Source organism: Thunnus maccoyii, chromosome 13, assembly GCF_910596095.1.
Source record: "Thunnus maccoyii chromosome 13, fThuMac1.1, whole genome shotgun sequence".
NCBI classification, from domain to species: Eukaryota; Metazoa; Chordata; class Actinopteri; order Scombriformes; family Scombridae; genus Thunnus; species Thunnus maccoyii.
Genome location: NC_056545.1, coordinates 2,564,902 through 2,581,245, shown reverse-complemented (window position 1 = coordinate 2,581,245; position 16,344 = coordinate 2,564,902). Strand labels below are relative to the sequence as shown.

Genomic DNA, 16,344 nt, shown 5'->3' with positions numbered 1-16,344 from the left:
AATTTCCACTTAGTAGATCGTTGACAGAGGTGTCGTTGTGTGTATGTAAAGTTAGACCTGCATGGACCACAGTCTACCCTGCCAAGACACCACTACACCACTGGTTTGAAAGCCTCATGCTTCTAGAAGCATTTCAGTTGTTGGTGTCCTGTGCTCACTGGTACCTGCCATGCTGCAGCCCTCACAGCAGCGTTCAGATAGGACATGGTGCCAAAACAGAAACGTCTGATTGGTCGTTTCTGTTTTGGACTTTGTCTGGCGATTGAAATGTAGGTGAGTCACAGACAGCAGCCGTTCTGATCCAGTCTTTATCTAGTTAGGAAGGTTTCTGTTCCTGTTGTAATAGTCATAGAGAAAGTTTGCTCTATATGGTGAAGGTGAGGAGCCTGACACACCTGCAGGGACGTTGTGGACAACATTGATTCAACAGCAGACAAAAGCAGAGGAATCTTGCTCTTTCTGTCAGGACAGATTTGTTTTATTTGGGCACAAAAACATAGTTTTCTCTTCATGAATCACTTTCCTTGTTTTCGTGTCATAACTACCTTCACCAGACAAAATGGATGTTACATTGGTCAAAAGACAAAAGTCTGAAAGTCTTAAAATGAAACTTATACAATTTCTTGACAATCTAGTTGTTTACTGGCATGAACATATTAGCATAAATATCTTTAGTATTGAAAGTATTTGCATGAAGCAGTGAAGCTGATGACATTTGGATCATTGTAGTTTTCTCTCAAACAGTAGTTTGGTTATGAATCTGATTCCATCGTTGCTCAAGAATGACAAGATGGTGAAATATAAAAACTTGTCAACAATCATTATTAAACAAAGGACTATCATTGGATGTGTGATTTTCAAGTGTCAGCTTCAGCTTCACTGAAATGAAATCAGACAGATGTGATGACAGTGATGATGTCATATAACACTGATGACTTCATAATATGTAAAGTGAAGTAGTTTCAATGTGTATATTTGTATTTGTGCAGGAACAGCTCTCAGGGACACTGAGTGCACTGACTGCAGTGATGGAACATTTTCAGATGGGACATTTACATCTTGTCAACCACACACACAGTAAGTGAAGCTTGACATCAGCCGTGGACACAGCTGGTTTCTAACAACAGCAATGAATTAGTGGAATCTATAAATGTTCCTGTAAAAATGTCCCTCTGTCATTCCAGATGTGAATCACTAAAGCTTCAGCTGATCAAACCAGGAACTGATTCAACTGATGCTGAATGTGGAGAACAAAGTTCACATGTGACAACAACTGTGATCTGTGTGATTGTGGTGCTTGTTTTATTAATTGTCATAGCTGGATTAGTTTGCTTTATCATAAAGAAGAAATTAGGTAAGATTTGTTGTTATTTGTATTTAGACAATACAAACATTATCATAGTTTTGATGGATGATACTTTCTGACAGGTCATGACATTGTTGATTAAGACTTTTTTCATTGTTTTATTATAGAAATAAATGGGAATGCAGGCAATTCTATTGAGATATGTTTGTTGTTGTCTCTTTTTAACACTGTAATGAATGTACTTTAGTAGATGACAAAGTTCAGTTTATCAAACTAATTAAATCATGTCATTAATCTCTTTAATATTTCACCAAAAAGGAAACTGGAGAGGACACGTCAGAGTTGCTACCTGATGCCAGACAGTATCAGGTAAGACAGCAGTGTGTTTTATCTTGAAATGTACATTGACTGATGACTGTCTGGCTGAGCTACACTCTGTGATGTCTTTTCAGTGTCTCAAGCAGTGGCCTCTAAGATCCTGGTGGCCTGAGGGAGCCTCTCAGTTCTGGCCTGCTGTATCTGATACTTTCTTCCCAACTGCAGCAGGGAGAAAAGGCTGTTATCAGGATGGTTGGGATCCTTCATGATTCTCCTACATACCACAGTTCAGCTGACAGTAATGACATTTTATATGAATGCTGTAGGCTGACTGTCGGGTGTTGTGAAACTATTAATTTCTTCATGGAAAGGCATAAAGCCCTCAAACACACGCCAGAGGAGACGCTACAGGGACCGCTGCTAGCAGCTGGCACAGAGAAGACCTTGGACTTGGCTGAAGTGCAGATTCCTGCCTTCACGTCTAAGGATCTGCACTGTTTGCACCTAAATGTTTGCAGCCTACGACCAAAGACAGATGAAATCTGTGTACTTGCATGTAAAGGTAATGACACTATATTGTGCTTTACTGAAACCTGGATAGACTCCATCAGAGGCACTGAAGTGGAAATTGAAAACTTTTCAATCATTCATAAGGACAGAGGGAGACGAAGAGGAGGAGGAGGAGGAGGAGGAAGTATATATGTGAGATTGAATATAGAATTTAATGTAAGAGCTGATTTAAATAATGATAAGCTTGAAGCAGCTTTGATTGATATTTTACTTACTGAACCGATACTGACTGTGTTTTATATAGAATTCCTGACCAGAGAAACTTTGTTGTTATTTTACTGGATGATGTGAATATTGATATTTTGAATGAAAATGGTTCACTACATAATGCACTGTTAAACTTCCTGAAGACATTTGGTCTCACACAATTAATAAATGATCCTACTAGAATTAGTGAACACAGTCAAACTGCTGTTGATCTTATTATGGTATCAGACAAATGCCAAATCTCTCATATTGGTGTCATTGTTTATGGAATCACTGATCATTTTTTAACCTACTGTACAAGGAAAGTTAGGACGACCCCAATGAACTGTCACAATTCTATTAAAAGTAAAACCCTTAGAAGGTATGATATTGATAAATTCAAGAATATGCTTAAGAACATGGATCAGTGTAATGTTATGGATAGTTGTGATGTAGTTACAGCACTGAATCACTTCCAGAGTCATTTTCTTCAGGTTTTAGATAAAATTGCTCCATTAAAAGAGGTGAAGATTAAACTGAGAACTCAACATTGGATAAATAAAGATTCTAGACACTATTTATTTGAGAATTATAGTAATAAAAGATCATAGAAGAAATAAAGTGACAGATTTTTATATTAAATACAAAAATCTTAGAAATAAAGTGCAAAGAATGGTAGACGAAGCCAAGAAGTCTGACTTTAGGACAAAGGTAGAAGAATAGAAAAATAATTCAAAAAAGTGAACAACCCTCAAGTCATTAGGGACCAAGGAAAAGCTTAAATATAAACATGAATATCAATCTATATAAGATATATAAAGTTATGGTTGCAGAGAGCTTTTCAGTAAAATCCTGGAAAGAGCCTTTTATGAACAGATTTTGAAATATGTTAACCAGTTTAATATTTGATATATGATATCAGTCAGGTTTTAAACAGTCTTACACAAATGAGACTTACATGATTTATTTAACCAACCTCATTAAAAAGGAAGTTGACAGTGGAAAGTATTGTAGAATGGTGATGCTCGACCTGCAAAAAGCCTCCGACACAGTGAATCACCAGATATTAATGTAGAAACTAAAGGCAATAGGTTTTAATAGAGAGGCCTTATGGGATGGATACAGTCACATCTTTCCTTTAGAGTCTAAATGGTTGATGTAGGAGCAGAGCAAAATGAAAGCTGCTAATTATCTGAATAGTTTTAAAAAAGAGGTGAAAAAAAGGATCCTGAGTAAGTTCACATAGTGAAACATCTTTTTTAGGACAGGTATCTGTACCTGTGTAGTTTTTATTATTTTCATGATTGTATACTTTTTGATGTTTTTATTGTGTTGTATTTGTGTAAAATTGTATATATTCATTTCACTCCTTTCTCCTGACTGTCTGTTAGACTTCAGGACAGCAATGGACATAAATCATGTGACTTTATTGTGATTTCCTGATGAATTTTATAAACATTCTGTGTATAATGAAACTACTGATCTGTCTTTATTTGGCCAATTTTGAGGCTCCATTGATTCACAACACTGTTCCTCAGTGTTCTTCAGAACATCTTTAATTTCAGGATGTAGATCATTTGTCATTATCTGATTATCTTTTGTTAAACTCACTGACTAGTGCTCAGTCGAACAGAGTGATGGCTGAAATCTGCTGAAAATATCAGCTCCTCCTCCCGCTGACTGATATTGATTTCCTGCAGAAGTCCTTTCACTTTTGTTCTGAATAGTTTGTTTAACAAAAAACATTGAACTAAAGGGCTCAAGACTATATGAAGCAAGGTGGTAAACTGTGACATCATGTTTTCGTCGTTGCTGTTTCTGGTAAGTGTCACAGATTAGTTGAATTTGTCTGATAATAATTCTGAGCTCCGTCTTTTCTGGAGGAATCTGACGCCGTTTTATCACTAAATACGACACATGACGTACGACAACAGTCCTCAGCTGTTTATTCTACATGGTGTCGCCACTTTCACGGTACAATAATGTGTTCGAGTAAAGGAGTAAAGTTACACCTCATATGACGGACAGTGTTGTCTGATGTGCCATGAAGGTACCAAACTAACATTTATCGCTAAAAATAAACTACAGTTTCAACTGTCACACCCAGTTTAAGGAAGTTCACCAGTCCGCACTTCGTCAGTCACCCTATTGTCGATAACTACATATTTAACACAGCAGCTGTACAAAATGGGTTCAATAATACTTAATCTTGAAAGAATATATAGGATGTGTTTATTTGAATTGGGATGAAACCATATAGTTGCTTCTCTTTTGTTGACTTCACATGACTCCATTATAAACCATATTTCACCACAGACTGACTGATATTCATCTCATACTGCAGGGTCACTAGGCTCATTTATGTCACTCAGCCCCTAAACACAAACCAAGCATGAGGATTGTTTTTTCTACAAGATTGCATGAAATGTGTTGTGAGATGACACTGTCTAACATGCGTGTGCTGATTCACTCGAGCAAAAAAAAAAAAAAAAAAAAAATTCTTTGTTTGAATTGTTTGTTTCGTATTTGTTGTAAATATTTGCTTATTGCTTTATTTGTTGGACAAGAAAAACGGAAATTATTGTATGCTTTATTTAAGTGTTGTGGGAATGATGGGATTCGAGTTGGTTCGAGTTATTCTGTATCAACAGAAAAGATTTTGTGTTATTTTGTTCAGTAAAGTCTATACTATAAAAGCTGATGATTTTAAAACAGCTGTTTTTAAACATTGAGGCAGATTGAGGAGTTTATCTTGTATTTACACCTCTCTGATACCAGTGTGACGTAACGAGGCTGGTTTGGGGCGGTCAGGGGATTATTGACAAGGTGAAGTGCTGAACACTGACTTTTAATGTATAAATAATGACAAACTGCAGACTCCTGGAAAAGAATTCATAGTGACAAGAGGAGGACAAACCAGTAGAGTTGCTTCTCTAAAATCTGAAAGATAGACAGATGATGGATTGCCAACAAAACATACTCACCAGTGACACTAGTGATTGAGACCATAAAATTGTTAGGAAAGTGTTTACTGAGGTAATAAATCAAGTGAGAAGTAGGGTCATTTTCTCATAGACTTCCATACAATTGGACTTTTTGCAGCCAGTGGAATCGCCCCCTGCTGGCCATTAGAAAGAATGCAGGTATAAGGCACTTCCGCATTGGCTTCACTTTTCAGGCCGGGAGCTACCTAGAAACCTAAGATACTATCTTGGCTTCTACACTTATTCATTATAAATTGCTTGCTTTATAATGAATAAAGCAAGCAATTTGCTTCTGAGAAATGGTGTGAAGATGAAATGAGTTTGTGTTTTCAAGATGTATCCAACATAAAACTGTGTGAGAGTTTCCAGTGTGGCAGCTACAGGGTGACTGGAATACATGAGTGGGAGCAGAAGCTTCTCACTATTAGCTAGAACTCAACACCTCTTTCCTTCCTTCTCTGTCTGTCCTTTAGATCAACTGCAGGTGTGTTTCGGCTGCAGATGTGTAAACATCATCTTCATACCTGCTCTTTTTTACCTTGAAAGGAAAGAAAGAATGTGGTGAACTTTTCTCTCTGCTGTAGCCGCTCCCAACAGTCTCTCCTCATTAACTCTATGCTATGATTTGGTTCTTAACACAAGGTCGACTTTTTTGAAGTAATCTGGAGCTTTCAGCCACATCTAGTGGCCTCCATCAGTGAATTTATCACTAAAATCAACAAACTACAGTTTTAACTGTCACACACAGTTTAAGGAAGTTCACCAGTCCGCACTTCATCACTTCGACAACGTTTTCGATAACAAAATATTTAATAAAAACACAGCAACTGTACAGAGTAGGTTCAATAACACTTAAAATTGACAAAAATGTAGGACGTGTTTATTTGAATTTGGGTGTAACCACAGTTGCTTCCCTTGTTGACGTGACCTGACTTCATTATAAACCACCATTTCACCGCAGACTGACTGACATTCACCTCAAACTGCAGGTTCACTAGACTCATTCATGTCTCTCAGCCCCTGAACACAAACCAAGCATGAAGATTTAATTTCTATTTTATGTTTTTTTCTAGATGACTGAATGAAATGTGTCATGAGAGCTTAAACTTTTAAAGTGTGACGAACATGCGCAAGCTGGTTTATACTCAAGAAAAAAATCAAATAAATTCTTTGTTTAAATTGTTTGTTTCATATTTGTTGTAAATATTTGCTTATTGTTTTATTTGTTGGGCAAGAAAAACTGGAATTATATTATGCTGCATTTGAGTGTTGTCATGGGATTCAAATTATGCTGTCAGTAATTATGTTAACACAGTTCACCTTTATAAATCAATTAGTTGTCAATTAGTCAATTAGTTAGTTAAACAATTATTTACTGTATGTCAGGATCACTAAATATACTTGATCTTAAATTAGTCGTTGAAACTATCTTAACCAGCAGTCATCCACATTTACTTTATTCTGTATCAACAGAAAAGAGAAAAGTCAAGTGCGTCATAAAAACACATCTGGTCATGTGACACTGGCATCATGTGATCTGACATTTGATCTCATACATATCAGCTGCAACAGAATCTGATGGAAGGACTGAGGAATGTTAAGCAGACGTAGCAAAAGAAATCAAACTGATAATGAGTATTGATAAGAGTAGTGATTGTCAGTGTGCAGTCACACATGTTAATATGAAAGTGACAGAATTTTAACGTTTCAACTGATGTAGATTCTGTTGCCTTTAAAGTTGATAAAGATAAAAAACACAGATATTTGTGTTATTTTTACTCTAAAATATAGTTTAGCAGTTAAAATAAGTAGAAATATTTTTTTTGTTCAGTAAGGAGAGAAATAAGACTCCTTCATCACTAGTAGCATACTTTTTGAAGGTAAAATGTTTTATTTTATACTTTTCATGCATTATTTGGTGCCTTTGCCAGGATAAAAATCATGGTCAGAATGCACCAAATTGCACCATTTAAAAAAAATAAATAAATAAAAAATTCTGGAGGGGCCATGCCCCCAGACCCCACTAGGTGACCTTTGACACTTGTCATACAGCCTGAACACAAGCAAAAACAGTTCAGTCAAACTGTTTTTACTCTTCACAGATAATAATACTGAAAGTCTTCATTGGACAGATCCTCACATGTCATCCAGCAGAGTACCAAACAGCAGGAGGATGCTGTCCTAGATGTTCTGCTGGTAAGATCTAACTGAAACATAAAAGCAGGATGTTTGCCAGCAACGATACTTACAGAATTGATCACTTCTGGGCTGATCAATACAGTTTACTGCTTGTTTATAAGCAGTAAAACAAAGTGATGCTTTTTCTGACAGCTGACTTTTACGTAGCTAAATGTTCCTTGTTTCTTAATTCAGACATGACAGAGGATTTACAGAAAGATACAATGCTTGTACGATATTTGTCACCTGGTGAACAAGAGGGATCAGAGAGAGAAAAGCAATTATTTAAAATATAATGTGAATAATATGATAATTATAATGATAATAAATTATTTCTTCTCCACAGGAAGTCGAGTTGAAACAGATTGTACAAAGATTAGTAGTACATCCTGTCTGCCCTGCATTGATGGAACCTACATGAATCATCCCACTGGACTTAAACAGTGTTTTACCTGTGGAAACTGTGATTCAGGTAGATTTATATTCATATTATTGGCAGATATTGAAACCTTAGTATCAATTTAAGGGCAGTAAGAAGCTTTTTTTACTGCAAGTCTCACTGTCAATGCTGTAAGAAGTGAATAAACTGTCTGGTTGGCGGCTTCATTATGAAGATGCAGAGACTCAGCATGACGAGTCTACTGCCTTGAGACAACTTCCACAGTGGAAATTAGAGCCTAACAAGCAAGTTTCCCAATAAAACTGTAACATTAAATTTCTACATGACAACAATGAGGAAAATGATGATTAGAGGATTGTATCTGTGCTGTTGTTTTCTCAGTTTAATCTGAGATTGATCAATAATCACTTTTTTCCTTTGTGTGGAGCATACTGCCCACTGTTGAAGCACATTAGTATACTAAGCTCATTATTATATGAATTCATAAATGGGAGAAACTATTGTTTCACATTTCCCAAAGATGTCATAAAAACTGAAGATTGTCTTGAAGTCAGAAAAAAGCTCAGCATGCTGTTGCTGTCTAGTAGATTGAACAGAAGAGAAGTTTAGTATCTCATATGTAACCTCTGTATGTGTTGACAGGTTCTGGTCTGCAGATAAAGACATCATGTACATCAACATCAAATACAGTTTGTCAACCACTGGAGGGATTCTACTGTATGGACTCCACAGAGGACGGCTGTGTGAAAGCACTGAAACACACAAGCTGTCAACCAGGACAATACATCAGACAAAAAGGTTGGTTTTCTCATGCTGACTTTAAGATTATAGTTGTAGTTGAAGTTTTAAATGGGAACACCATGACCTGACAAACAAGTTGCTTATTAAAGCTGCACGTATTGATTTCTGTCCACTAGATAGCAGGAAAAAAGCAGCTCAATAATTCTGTAGAAAAAGTCACAACTGAACACAGACCAGTCAACTTGTTGCTGTCAAGTGGAACTTTTGCACCAGTAAAACCATCGTAGTTGATTAGTGACTATGTGCAGTATATGTAAAGTAAACATGATTTTAACAAATAAAGGTACAAACAAGGCCTGTGTAAAAACCTAAGATACTATCTTGGCTTCTATACTTATTCATTATAAATTGTTTTCATAATCTACTTTTTTGAAGTAATCTGGAGCTTTCAGCCACATCTTGTGGCCTTCATCAGTGAATGGAGTTCACTCAGTTGTCATGGAGATGGTTCAGTTGTTATCATGTGACCTAAGTATGGAACTTTGGTCATGTGATAACAGGTGGTTGTATATGGGGGCAGATGGTGACCACTGTCTCTGCTTAAAGATGGTCTCTGGTCAAATTTGAAGCGTCCTTGACCTCCAGTCGTCCACTGACCATGTATCACGTGGTCATGTGTTAACAACTGAACCATCTCCATGACAACTAAAGATGACATAAAATGTCCACTTAGTAGATCCTTCACACAGACTTGTTGTCATTCTTCTATTTCCAAGGGCAGTGATGAACCTTCAAGCTCTACTTTGTCTTGAAAGGCTGTTCAGTGACTCCCACACTCTGCTGCATAGGTGCACTACACAAAGGTCAGGAGGTCAATTCTGGGGCGAAGTCTACAAAGCTCTTTCACATCTTGTCAGCCCTAAACATGATCAGTCTGACAGAGGAGCTGATTGGTCCATGAAGGACCAGAACCAAAAGCTGCTCTGGTACAATGGACAGTCTGCACCATTTTCATATATTAGTTCATTTCCACCTTTAGCAACCTGTCTTCAAATATACCTTCTTTCCTCTTAAGAGTGACTGAGGTGTTTGAAAAAGATAGTAACAGCTCTCCAACTTCTGTTTGTTCTCCAATCTGTTCACTGTGTGAAACAGAGGTGTCGTTGTGTGTATGTAAAGTTAGACCTGCATGGACCACAGTCTACCCTGCCAAGACACCACTACACCACTGGTTTGAAAGCCTCATGCTTCTAGAAGCATTTCAGTTGTTGGTGTCCTGTGCTCACTGGTACCTGCCATGCTGCAGCCCTCACAGCAGCGTTCAGATAGGACATGGTGCCACAACAGAAACATCTGATTGGTCGTTTCTGTTTTGGACTTTGTCTGGTGATTGAAACGTAGGTGAGTCACAGACAGCAGCCGTTCTGATCCAGTCTTTATCTAGTTAGGAAGGTTTCTGTTCCTGTTGTAATAGTCATAGAGAAAGTTTGCTCTATATGGTGAAGGTGAGGAGCCTGACACACCTGCAGGGACGTTGTGGACAACATTGATTCAACAGCAGACAAAAGCAGAGGGATCTTGCTCTTTCTGTCAGGACAGATTTGTTTTATTTGGACACACAAACATCGTTTTCTCTTCATGAATCACTTTCCTTGTTTTCATGTCATAACTACCTTCACCAGACAAAATGGATGTTACATTGGTCAAAAGACAAAAGTCTGAAAGTCTTAAAATGAAACTTATACAATTTCTTGACAATCTAGTTGTTTACTGGCATGAACATATTAGCATAAATATCTTTAGTATTGAAAGTATTTGCATGAAGCAGTGAAGCTGATGACATTTGGATCATTGTAGTTTTCTCTCAAACAGTAGTTTGGTTATGAATCTGATTCCATCGTTGCTCAAGAATGACAAGATGGTGAAATATAAAAACTTGTCAACAATCATTATTAAACAAAGGACTATCATTGGATGTGTGATTTTCAAGTGTCAGCTTCAGCTTCACTGAAATGAAATCAGACAGATGTGATGACAGTGATGATGTCATATAACACTGATGACTTCATAATATGTAAAGTGAAGTAGTTTCAATGTGTATATTTGTATTTGTGCAGGAACAGCTCTCAGGGACACTGAGTGCACTGACTGCAGTGATGGAACATTTTCAGATGGGACATTTACATCTTGTCAACCACACACACAGTAAGTGAAGCTTGACATCAGCCGTGGACACAGCTGGTTTCTAACAACAGCAATGAATTAGTGGAATCTATAAATGTTCCTGTAAAAATGTCCCTCTGTCATTCCAGATGTGAATCACTAAAGCTTCAGCTGATCAAACCAGGAACTGATTCAACTGATGCTGAATGTGGAAAACAAAGTTCAAATGTGACAACAACTGTGATCTGTGTGATTGTGGTGCTTGTTTTATTAATTGTCATAGCTGGATTAGTTTGCTTTGCAAAGAAGAAATTAGGTAAGATTTGTTGCTATTTGTATTTAGACAATACAAACATTATCATAGTTTTGATGGATGATACTTTCTGACAGGTCATGACATTGTTGATTAAGACTTTTTTTGTTTTATTATAGAAAAAAAGGGGAATGCAGACATTTCTAGACAGGTATGTTTGTTGTCTCTTTTTAAAACTGTAATGAATGTACTTTAGTAGATGACAAAGCTCAGTTTATTAAACTAATTAAATCATGTCATTAATCTCTTTAATATTTCACCAAAAAGGAAAAAACAAATGGAGAAATATCAGTGAGGCTAACCAGCTGCCAGACAGTATCAGGTAAGATTTGTGGCTATTTGTTTGTATTTAGACAATACAAACATTATCATAGTTTTGATGGATGATACTTTCTGACAGGTCATGACATTTTTGATTAAGACTTTTTTCATTGTTTTATTATAGAGGAAAATGAAATTGCAGACATTCTCAAACAGGTATGTTTGTTGTCTCTTTTTAACACTGTAATGAATGTACTTTAGTAGATGACATAATTCAGTTTATCTAACTAATTCAATCATATCATTAATCTCTTAATTTTCACCCAAAAGGAAGTTTGAGAGGAAACGCCAGAGATGCTAAACAGATGCTAAACAGTATCAGGAACATCTCCCACTGCAGAGTAAATGTGATCTAGAATCCAGTTTACAATCCAGTTTGGATTCTAGCACATTGTCTTTGCAGTGATGAGAAATAAAACAAGTCCAAGTTTGATTTCCTGAACTTTACTACAGACTGAAAATATCCTCTAAGAACTGCTTGTCTACAGCCTGCATCATTATTTCACATAGATGTTATTAAATGTTGTAGGACGACTGTCAGATGTTGTGAAACTATTGAAAGTTATTGTGTTGATTAGTTTTCTTGTTAAAATGATCTAATGATCCCTGTAGATGATTCAAACCAAACATACAGAAGTGAATGTGGAAGTATTTTTATTTTGGATTTACAGGAGCAACAGCTGTGAGTTATATTGTTCCTTTTAAAATGGAGGCTAGAGGGATCGGCCCTGTGAGTACTGACACAGGGGAAGATAGAAATAAAAGCAACTTTAAATAGAGATTCATCCTCTAAACCAGTAAATGTTACAAACCTGTGAAAACATGTTGGATGAAACTAAATGTAGCTGCTGAAGAGTCTTGATACTAAGAGCTCATTAATCATCAACATTTATTGACTTATAATTCACCCAGACTGGTTTGTAAAATGTACTAATTAGTGCTCATGTATTGTGGTTGTGATTGTGCACCACAGTGATTCATCAGACTCATAAAGAGCTACAAGGTCCTAAGAATTTTGTCGACTTTCTGTCGTTCTCTCTGTTATTTGTGTTTTGTTTCTGAAACTACACAGACGACAGTTTGAATGTTGCAGGCTGGGATGTTTTGGCCGAATGAGGGTTTAGTTCAGGACTTGAGATATTTTTTCTTTAGATTTCTATGTTCATAGTCCACATTATGATATGATCTCTCTCTCACACACACAGTCATACTCGGAGGCTGGCTAAGTCATCCACTAAATCGCTCCGCTGCCGGTTCATATTTGGACATGATGAAACATGTCTACTGGTGTTCTTTATATTTTCATTTAATATATTTATATATTTGAACTGTTTTTGATGACAGCATTATACTGAAAAAACATTTTTTTATTCATGTACAGTTTTTTTATTTGTACCACTGATGTGCCATAAAGCTGGACAATATCTCCATTATATTCAGATGATAGATGATATAGATTCAGATATTAGATATTATCTGACAATCTTGTTGTAACTCTGTGATGTTGCTCTGCTGTCTGTAACTGTCGTTGTTCATCAAAGCAAGTTTAGTAAGTTTGCCAGATGACTTTAAAAATGGTAAAACTTTGGAAATGTGGTTTTCTATCATGAACTTGAATTGTAATTGAATTATATCCAAATAGCTAATTCAAATTTTGCTTTACAGATTCAAAACATGATAATTGAATCTTTTCACACTTATCTAACTTTCTAATCCTGCTTTGTGGAACAATCCTCTGGTTAAAAGCTGCTTAATGGTAAATGATGCCGTTTTATTCAACTGAACTGCTCTGTTCACCTTTAGTTTTCTAAATACTGTTTCATATTTTCAATATATTGTCAGTCAGAAATGGTGATACTGTATAAATTATCATGTCAATATTTCTCAGCCTTGTACTTTTATTGCACTATTTTCATCAAAAAGGCATTTTGAGAGAGAAAGTTCTGCTTTAACATGCAACAACATTACAACTTTATATTAGAATAAAAAGTAAAGTACAATAAGAAGCTGTGTTTTTTTTTCTTTCACATTGTCATTACATGATTGAAATATCAGTGATTTAACTCTGATCTTCATTCACAAAGAACATTTTGTTATGTTTGTGTTCTGTGCTAGTAGTTTAAGACAACCAGTAAGAGCTATTATAGTATTTATCTTTATAAAAGTGCCTTTATTTATATGTAGTGTGACACTTCCTGCCTTAATGGCAACACTGCTGCCAGTACTGTTTCAAAAATTATAACTGATTACATAGAAAATGTGAAACTGGTTCCAGTTCATGGAGAGTTAACCGATCCTCTGGTTAAAAGCTGCTTAATAGTAAATGATGCCGTTTTAATCAACTGCTCTGTTCACCTTAAGTTTTCTAAATACTGTTTCATATTTTCAACATATTGTCAGTCAGAAATGGTGATACTGTATAAATTGTCAATATTTCTCAGCCTCATACTTTTATTGCACTATTTTCAGCAAAAAGATAATTTTAGAGAGAAAGTTCTGTCTCAGGTTTTTCTTAGCACTACTTTAACATGCAAATGTTCTACATTTGTAGTTTCCACATTAACTATGTGTTGGTTCTAGATCAGGGAAAGAATCACCAAAACCCTTTATAACCCCCATCCTTTAAATCCATGATACAATTACTGCAGTCAGAAACAAAGATGTGGGTTTGATGGATCATTGTGACACTTCTGGATAATTCTCAGTGTTTTACATTCATGGTTTCCTCCTTTTAACCTTTATAGCAGCAACTGTACTGAAAGTCTCTACTGATCAATTTTAGTGTGGTAATTAACTCTGCTCATTTATACAAGATTTATCTTTAATTGTTAAACATCTGAACTTTAGAGAAAACTGACCACACATGAAGGATTAAAGCTCTCAGGTGAAGGTGTGGGTGGTCCTGAAAAGGACCTTTGAGTTGATGGTACAGACAGCGGGTTTACTTGGAGCTGGTGTACTTGGTGACGGCCTTGGTGCCCTCAGACACGGCGTGTTTGGCCAGCTCACCGGGCAGCAGCAGGCGGACGGCGGTCTGGATCTCCCTGGAGGTGATGGTGGAGCGCTTGTTGTAGTGAGCAAGGCGGGAAGCCTCACCGGCGATGCGCTCAAAGATGTCCCCCACAAAGGAGTTCATGATGCCCATGGCCTTGGAGGAGATGCCGGTGTCGGGGTGGACCTGCTTCAGCACCTTGTACACGTAGATGGCGTAGCTCTCCTTGCGGGTCTTTCTCTTCTTCTTGCCGGTCTTGGTGGCTTTAGACACGGCTTTCTTGGAGCCTTTCTTCGGGGCTTTGACTGGATCAGGCATGGTTTATCGTTAGATTTCCTCAAACGAATAATCAACGCAGCGCCAAACAGCCCATATATAGCCATCTGATGCAAATTTTACTGCGCCGTTGCTCGCACAGGATTGGTTGACTTGTTAGCTAGACTGCGCATGTGCAACACAAACAGCGCTCTAAACTTTGACCGCCTTTTTACACAAAGAGCCACCTCATCTGAAGATAATTCACTGTTTAACTAAAGAGAAATAAACATATTGTATTTAGATTTAGCATTCCACAAGCTGATATGTTTTATTGATCTATGATTTAAAAAATTAAATAAATAATCCAGGGATAGATTTTATTTCATCAATCCTTAATCCACAGTTTTTGGTGCAAATACAGCTGGAATAACAATACTTTTCAAAAAATGATATTAATATGAATCTTATTGATTCTTTCAGCTACACATGAAGATCATATTTCTGCTCCACATAAAGAATTATAAGAGATTCATCTTATTTCAGTGGTTCTCAAACATTTTCACGTCAAGGACACAAATTAGACTCCAGACCCCCCTCTGATAAGATTTTTGCTTTTAGATGTTTTATTACAGAAAATGTATGAAATTAATTCCGTCACTGTGGGCATTAAAGCTGTAATTATATCTTTATATAAAGTCTGTGGTGAAAAGACTCACAGGAGCGGCTGAGTCCATTCAACTAAATAAGGATGTAATACATATTTAGGCCACAAGGTGTCGCTGCTGTTACACTATAAAGTTATAATATAATACTTCAGATGTTCTGCTGATAAATAATCACAATAATCCACGTTGATTTTTACAACACAACGAATAAACAACAAATAAATAGAGACTAAATGATTGAGAGTTTTTTCTTTCTCCCTCAAAAATTTCATTTGTAGTCCAGACAGAAGCTTCTGTCAGATATGAAATGCATCTGGAAAATGACACTTTGTGAGTTTTCATAATAACGAGACAGTAAGAGGATCAGTCTGAAATCAAATATGTCAAACAGTCACCATGTCAACATTATTGTGTCTGATCCTTCCTGTGGATGTTATCATTTAGAGAAATGTTTGAAGCAATGCAAAATACTGAAAATAAACTTAAAAATCAAGAAAAGGAATATTTTAACTAAAACTATATTTTAAAGGGACATTGTTACACTTGCATCAGTTACACAATAAAATACTCAAATAAGATCAAATTTAAAGATTAAACAGAGGAACTTTCAGTTTGAACTGATTGAAATAAGTTTTATATTGTATTAGTTGTATTTATATTTATTCTCACCAGTTCAAACAGGTGATTTTTCCTCCATTTCATTAATTTTGTTTAACAAATGCTGAAATATGCCTGAATGACTAAATTACATTCTCAAATGTTTTAGATGGTTTTTATGGAGCCATGAAAGCTGTGACGTTGTTCCTTCTACCTGAACGCCTGTAAAGCACATCTGACATCCAAGGAGCCGATGATGATGATGAAGCTCGTCAGTTATATACTTCATGATGATCAGACTATGAAGTGATTTTAGATAAATTTATAATTTAGCAACTACAATCTGAACAAT

General features: G+C 36.3%; 3 protein-coding genes across 3 annotated transcripts in view; 1 reads left to right on the top strand and 2 right to left on the bottom strand.

The window, feature by feature from the left end:
* LOC121909983 (tumor necrosis factor receptor superfamily member 14-like) overlaps window positions 1–16,344 on the bottom strand; it is a 124,899-nt gene that overhangs the window by 93,714 nt on the left and 14,841 nt on the right. The window lies entirely within an intron of this gene.
* Window positions 1,759–12,596, top strand: LOC121910499 (tumor necrosis factor receptor superfamily member 14-like). Its single transcript, XM_042431732.1, has 6 exons — window positions 1,759–1,808; window positions 1,932–2,186; window positions 8,585–8,740; window positions 10,801–10,888; window positions 10,996–11,162; window positions 12,553–12,596. Exons 2-6 carry the CDS (start codon window positions 1,988–1,990, stop codon window positions 12,594–12,596), a joined length of 654 nt encoding a protein of 217 aa, XP_042287666.1. The 5' UTR covers window positions 1,759–1,808; window positions 1,932–1,987.
* Window positions 14,377–14,792, bottom strand: LOC121910016 (histone H2B 3-like). Its single transcript, XM_042430930.1, has one exon. The coding sequence runs from the start codon at window positions 14,788–14,790 to the stop codon at window positions 14,422–14,424; it is 369 nt and encodes a 122-aa protein (XP_042286864.1). The 5' UTR covers window positions 14,791–14,792; the 3' UTR covers window positions 14,377–14,421.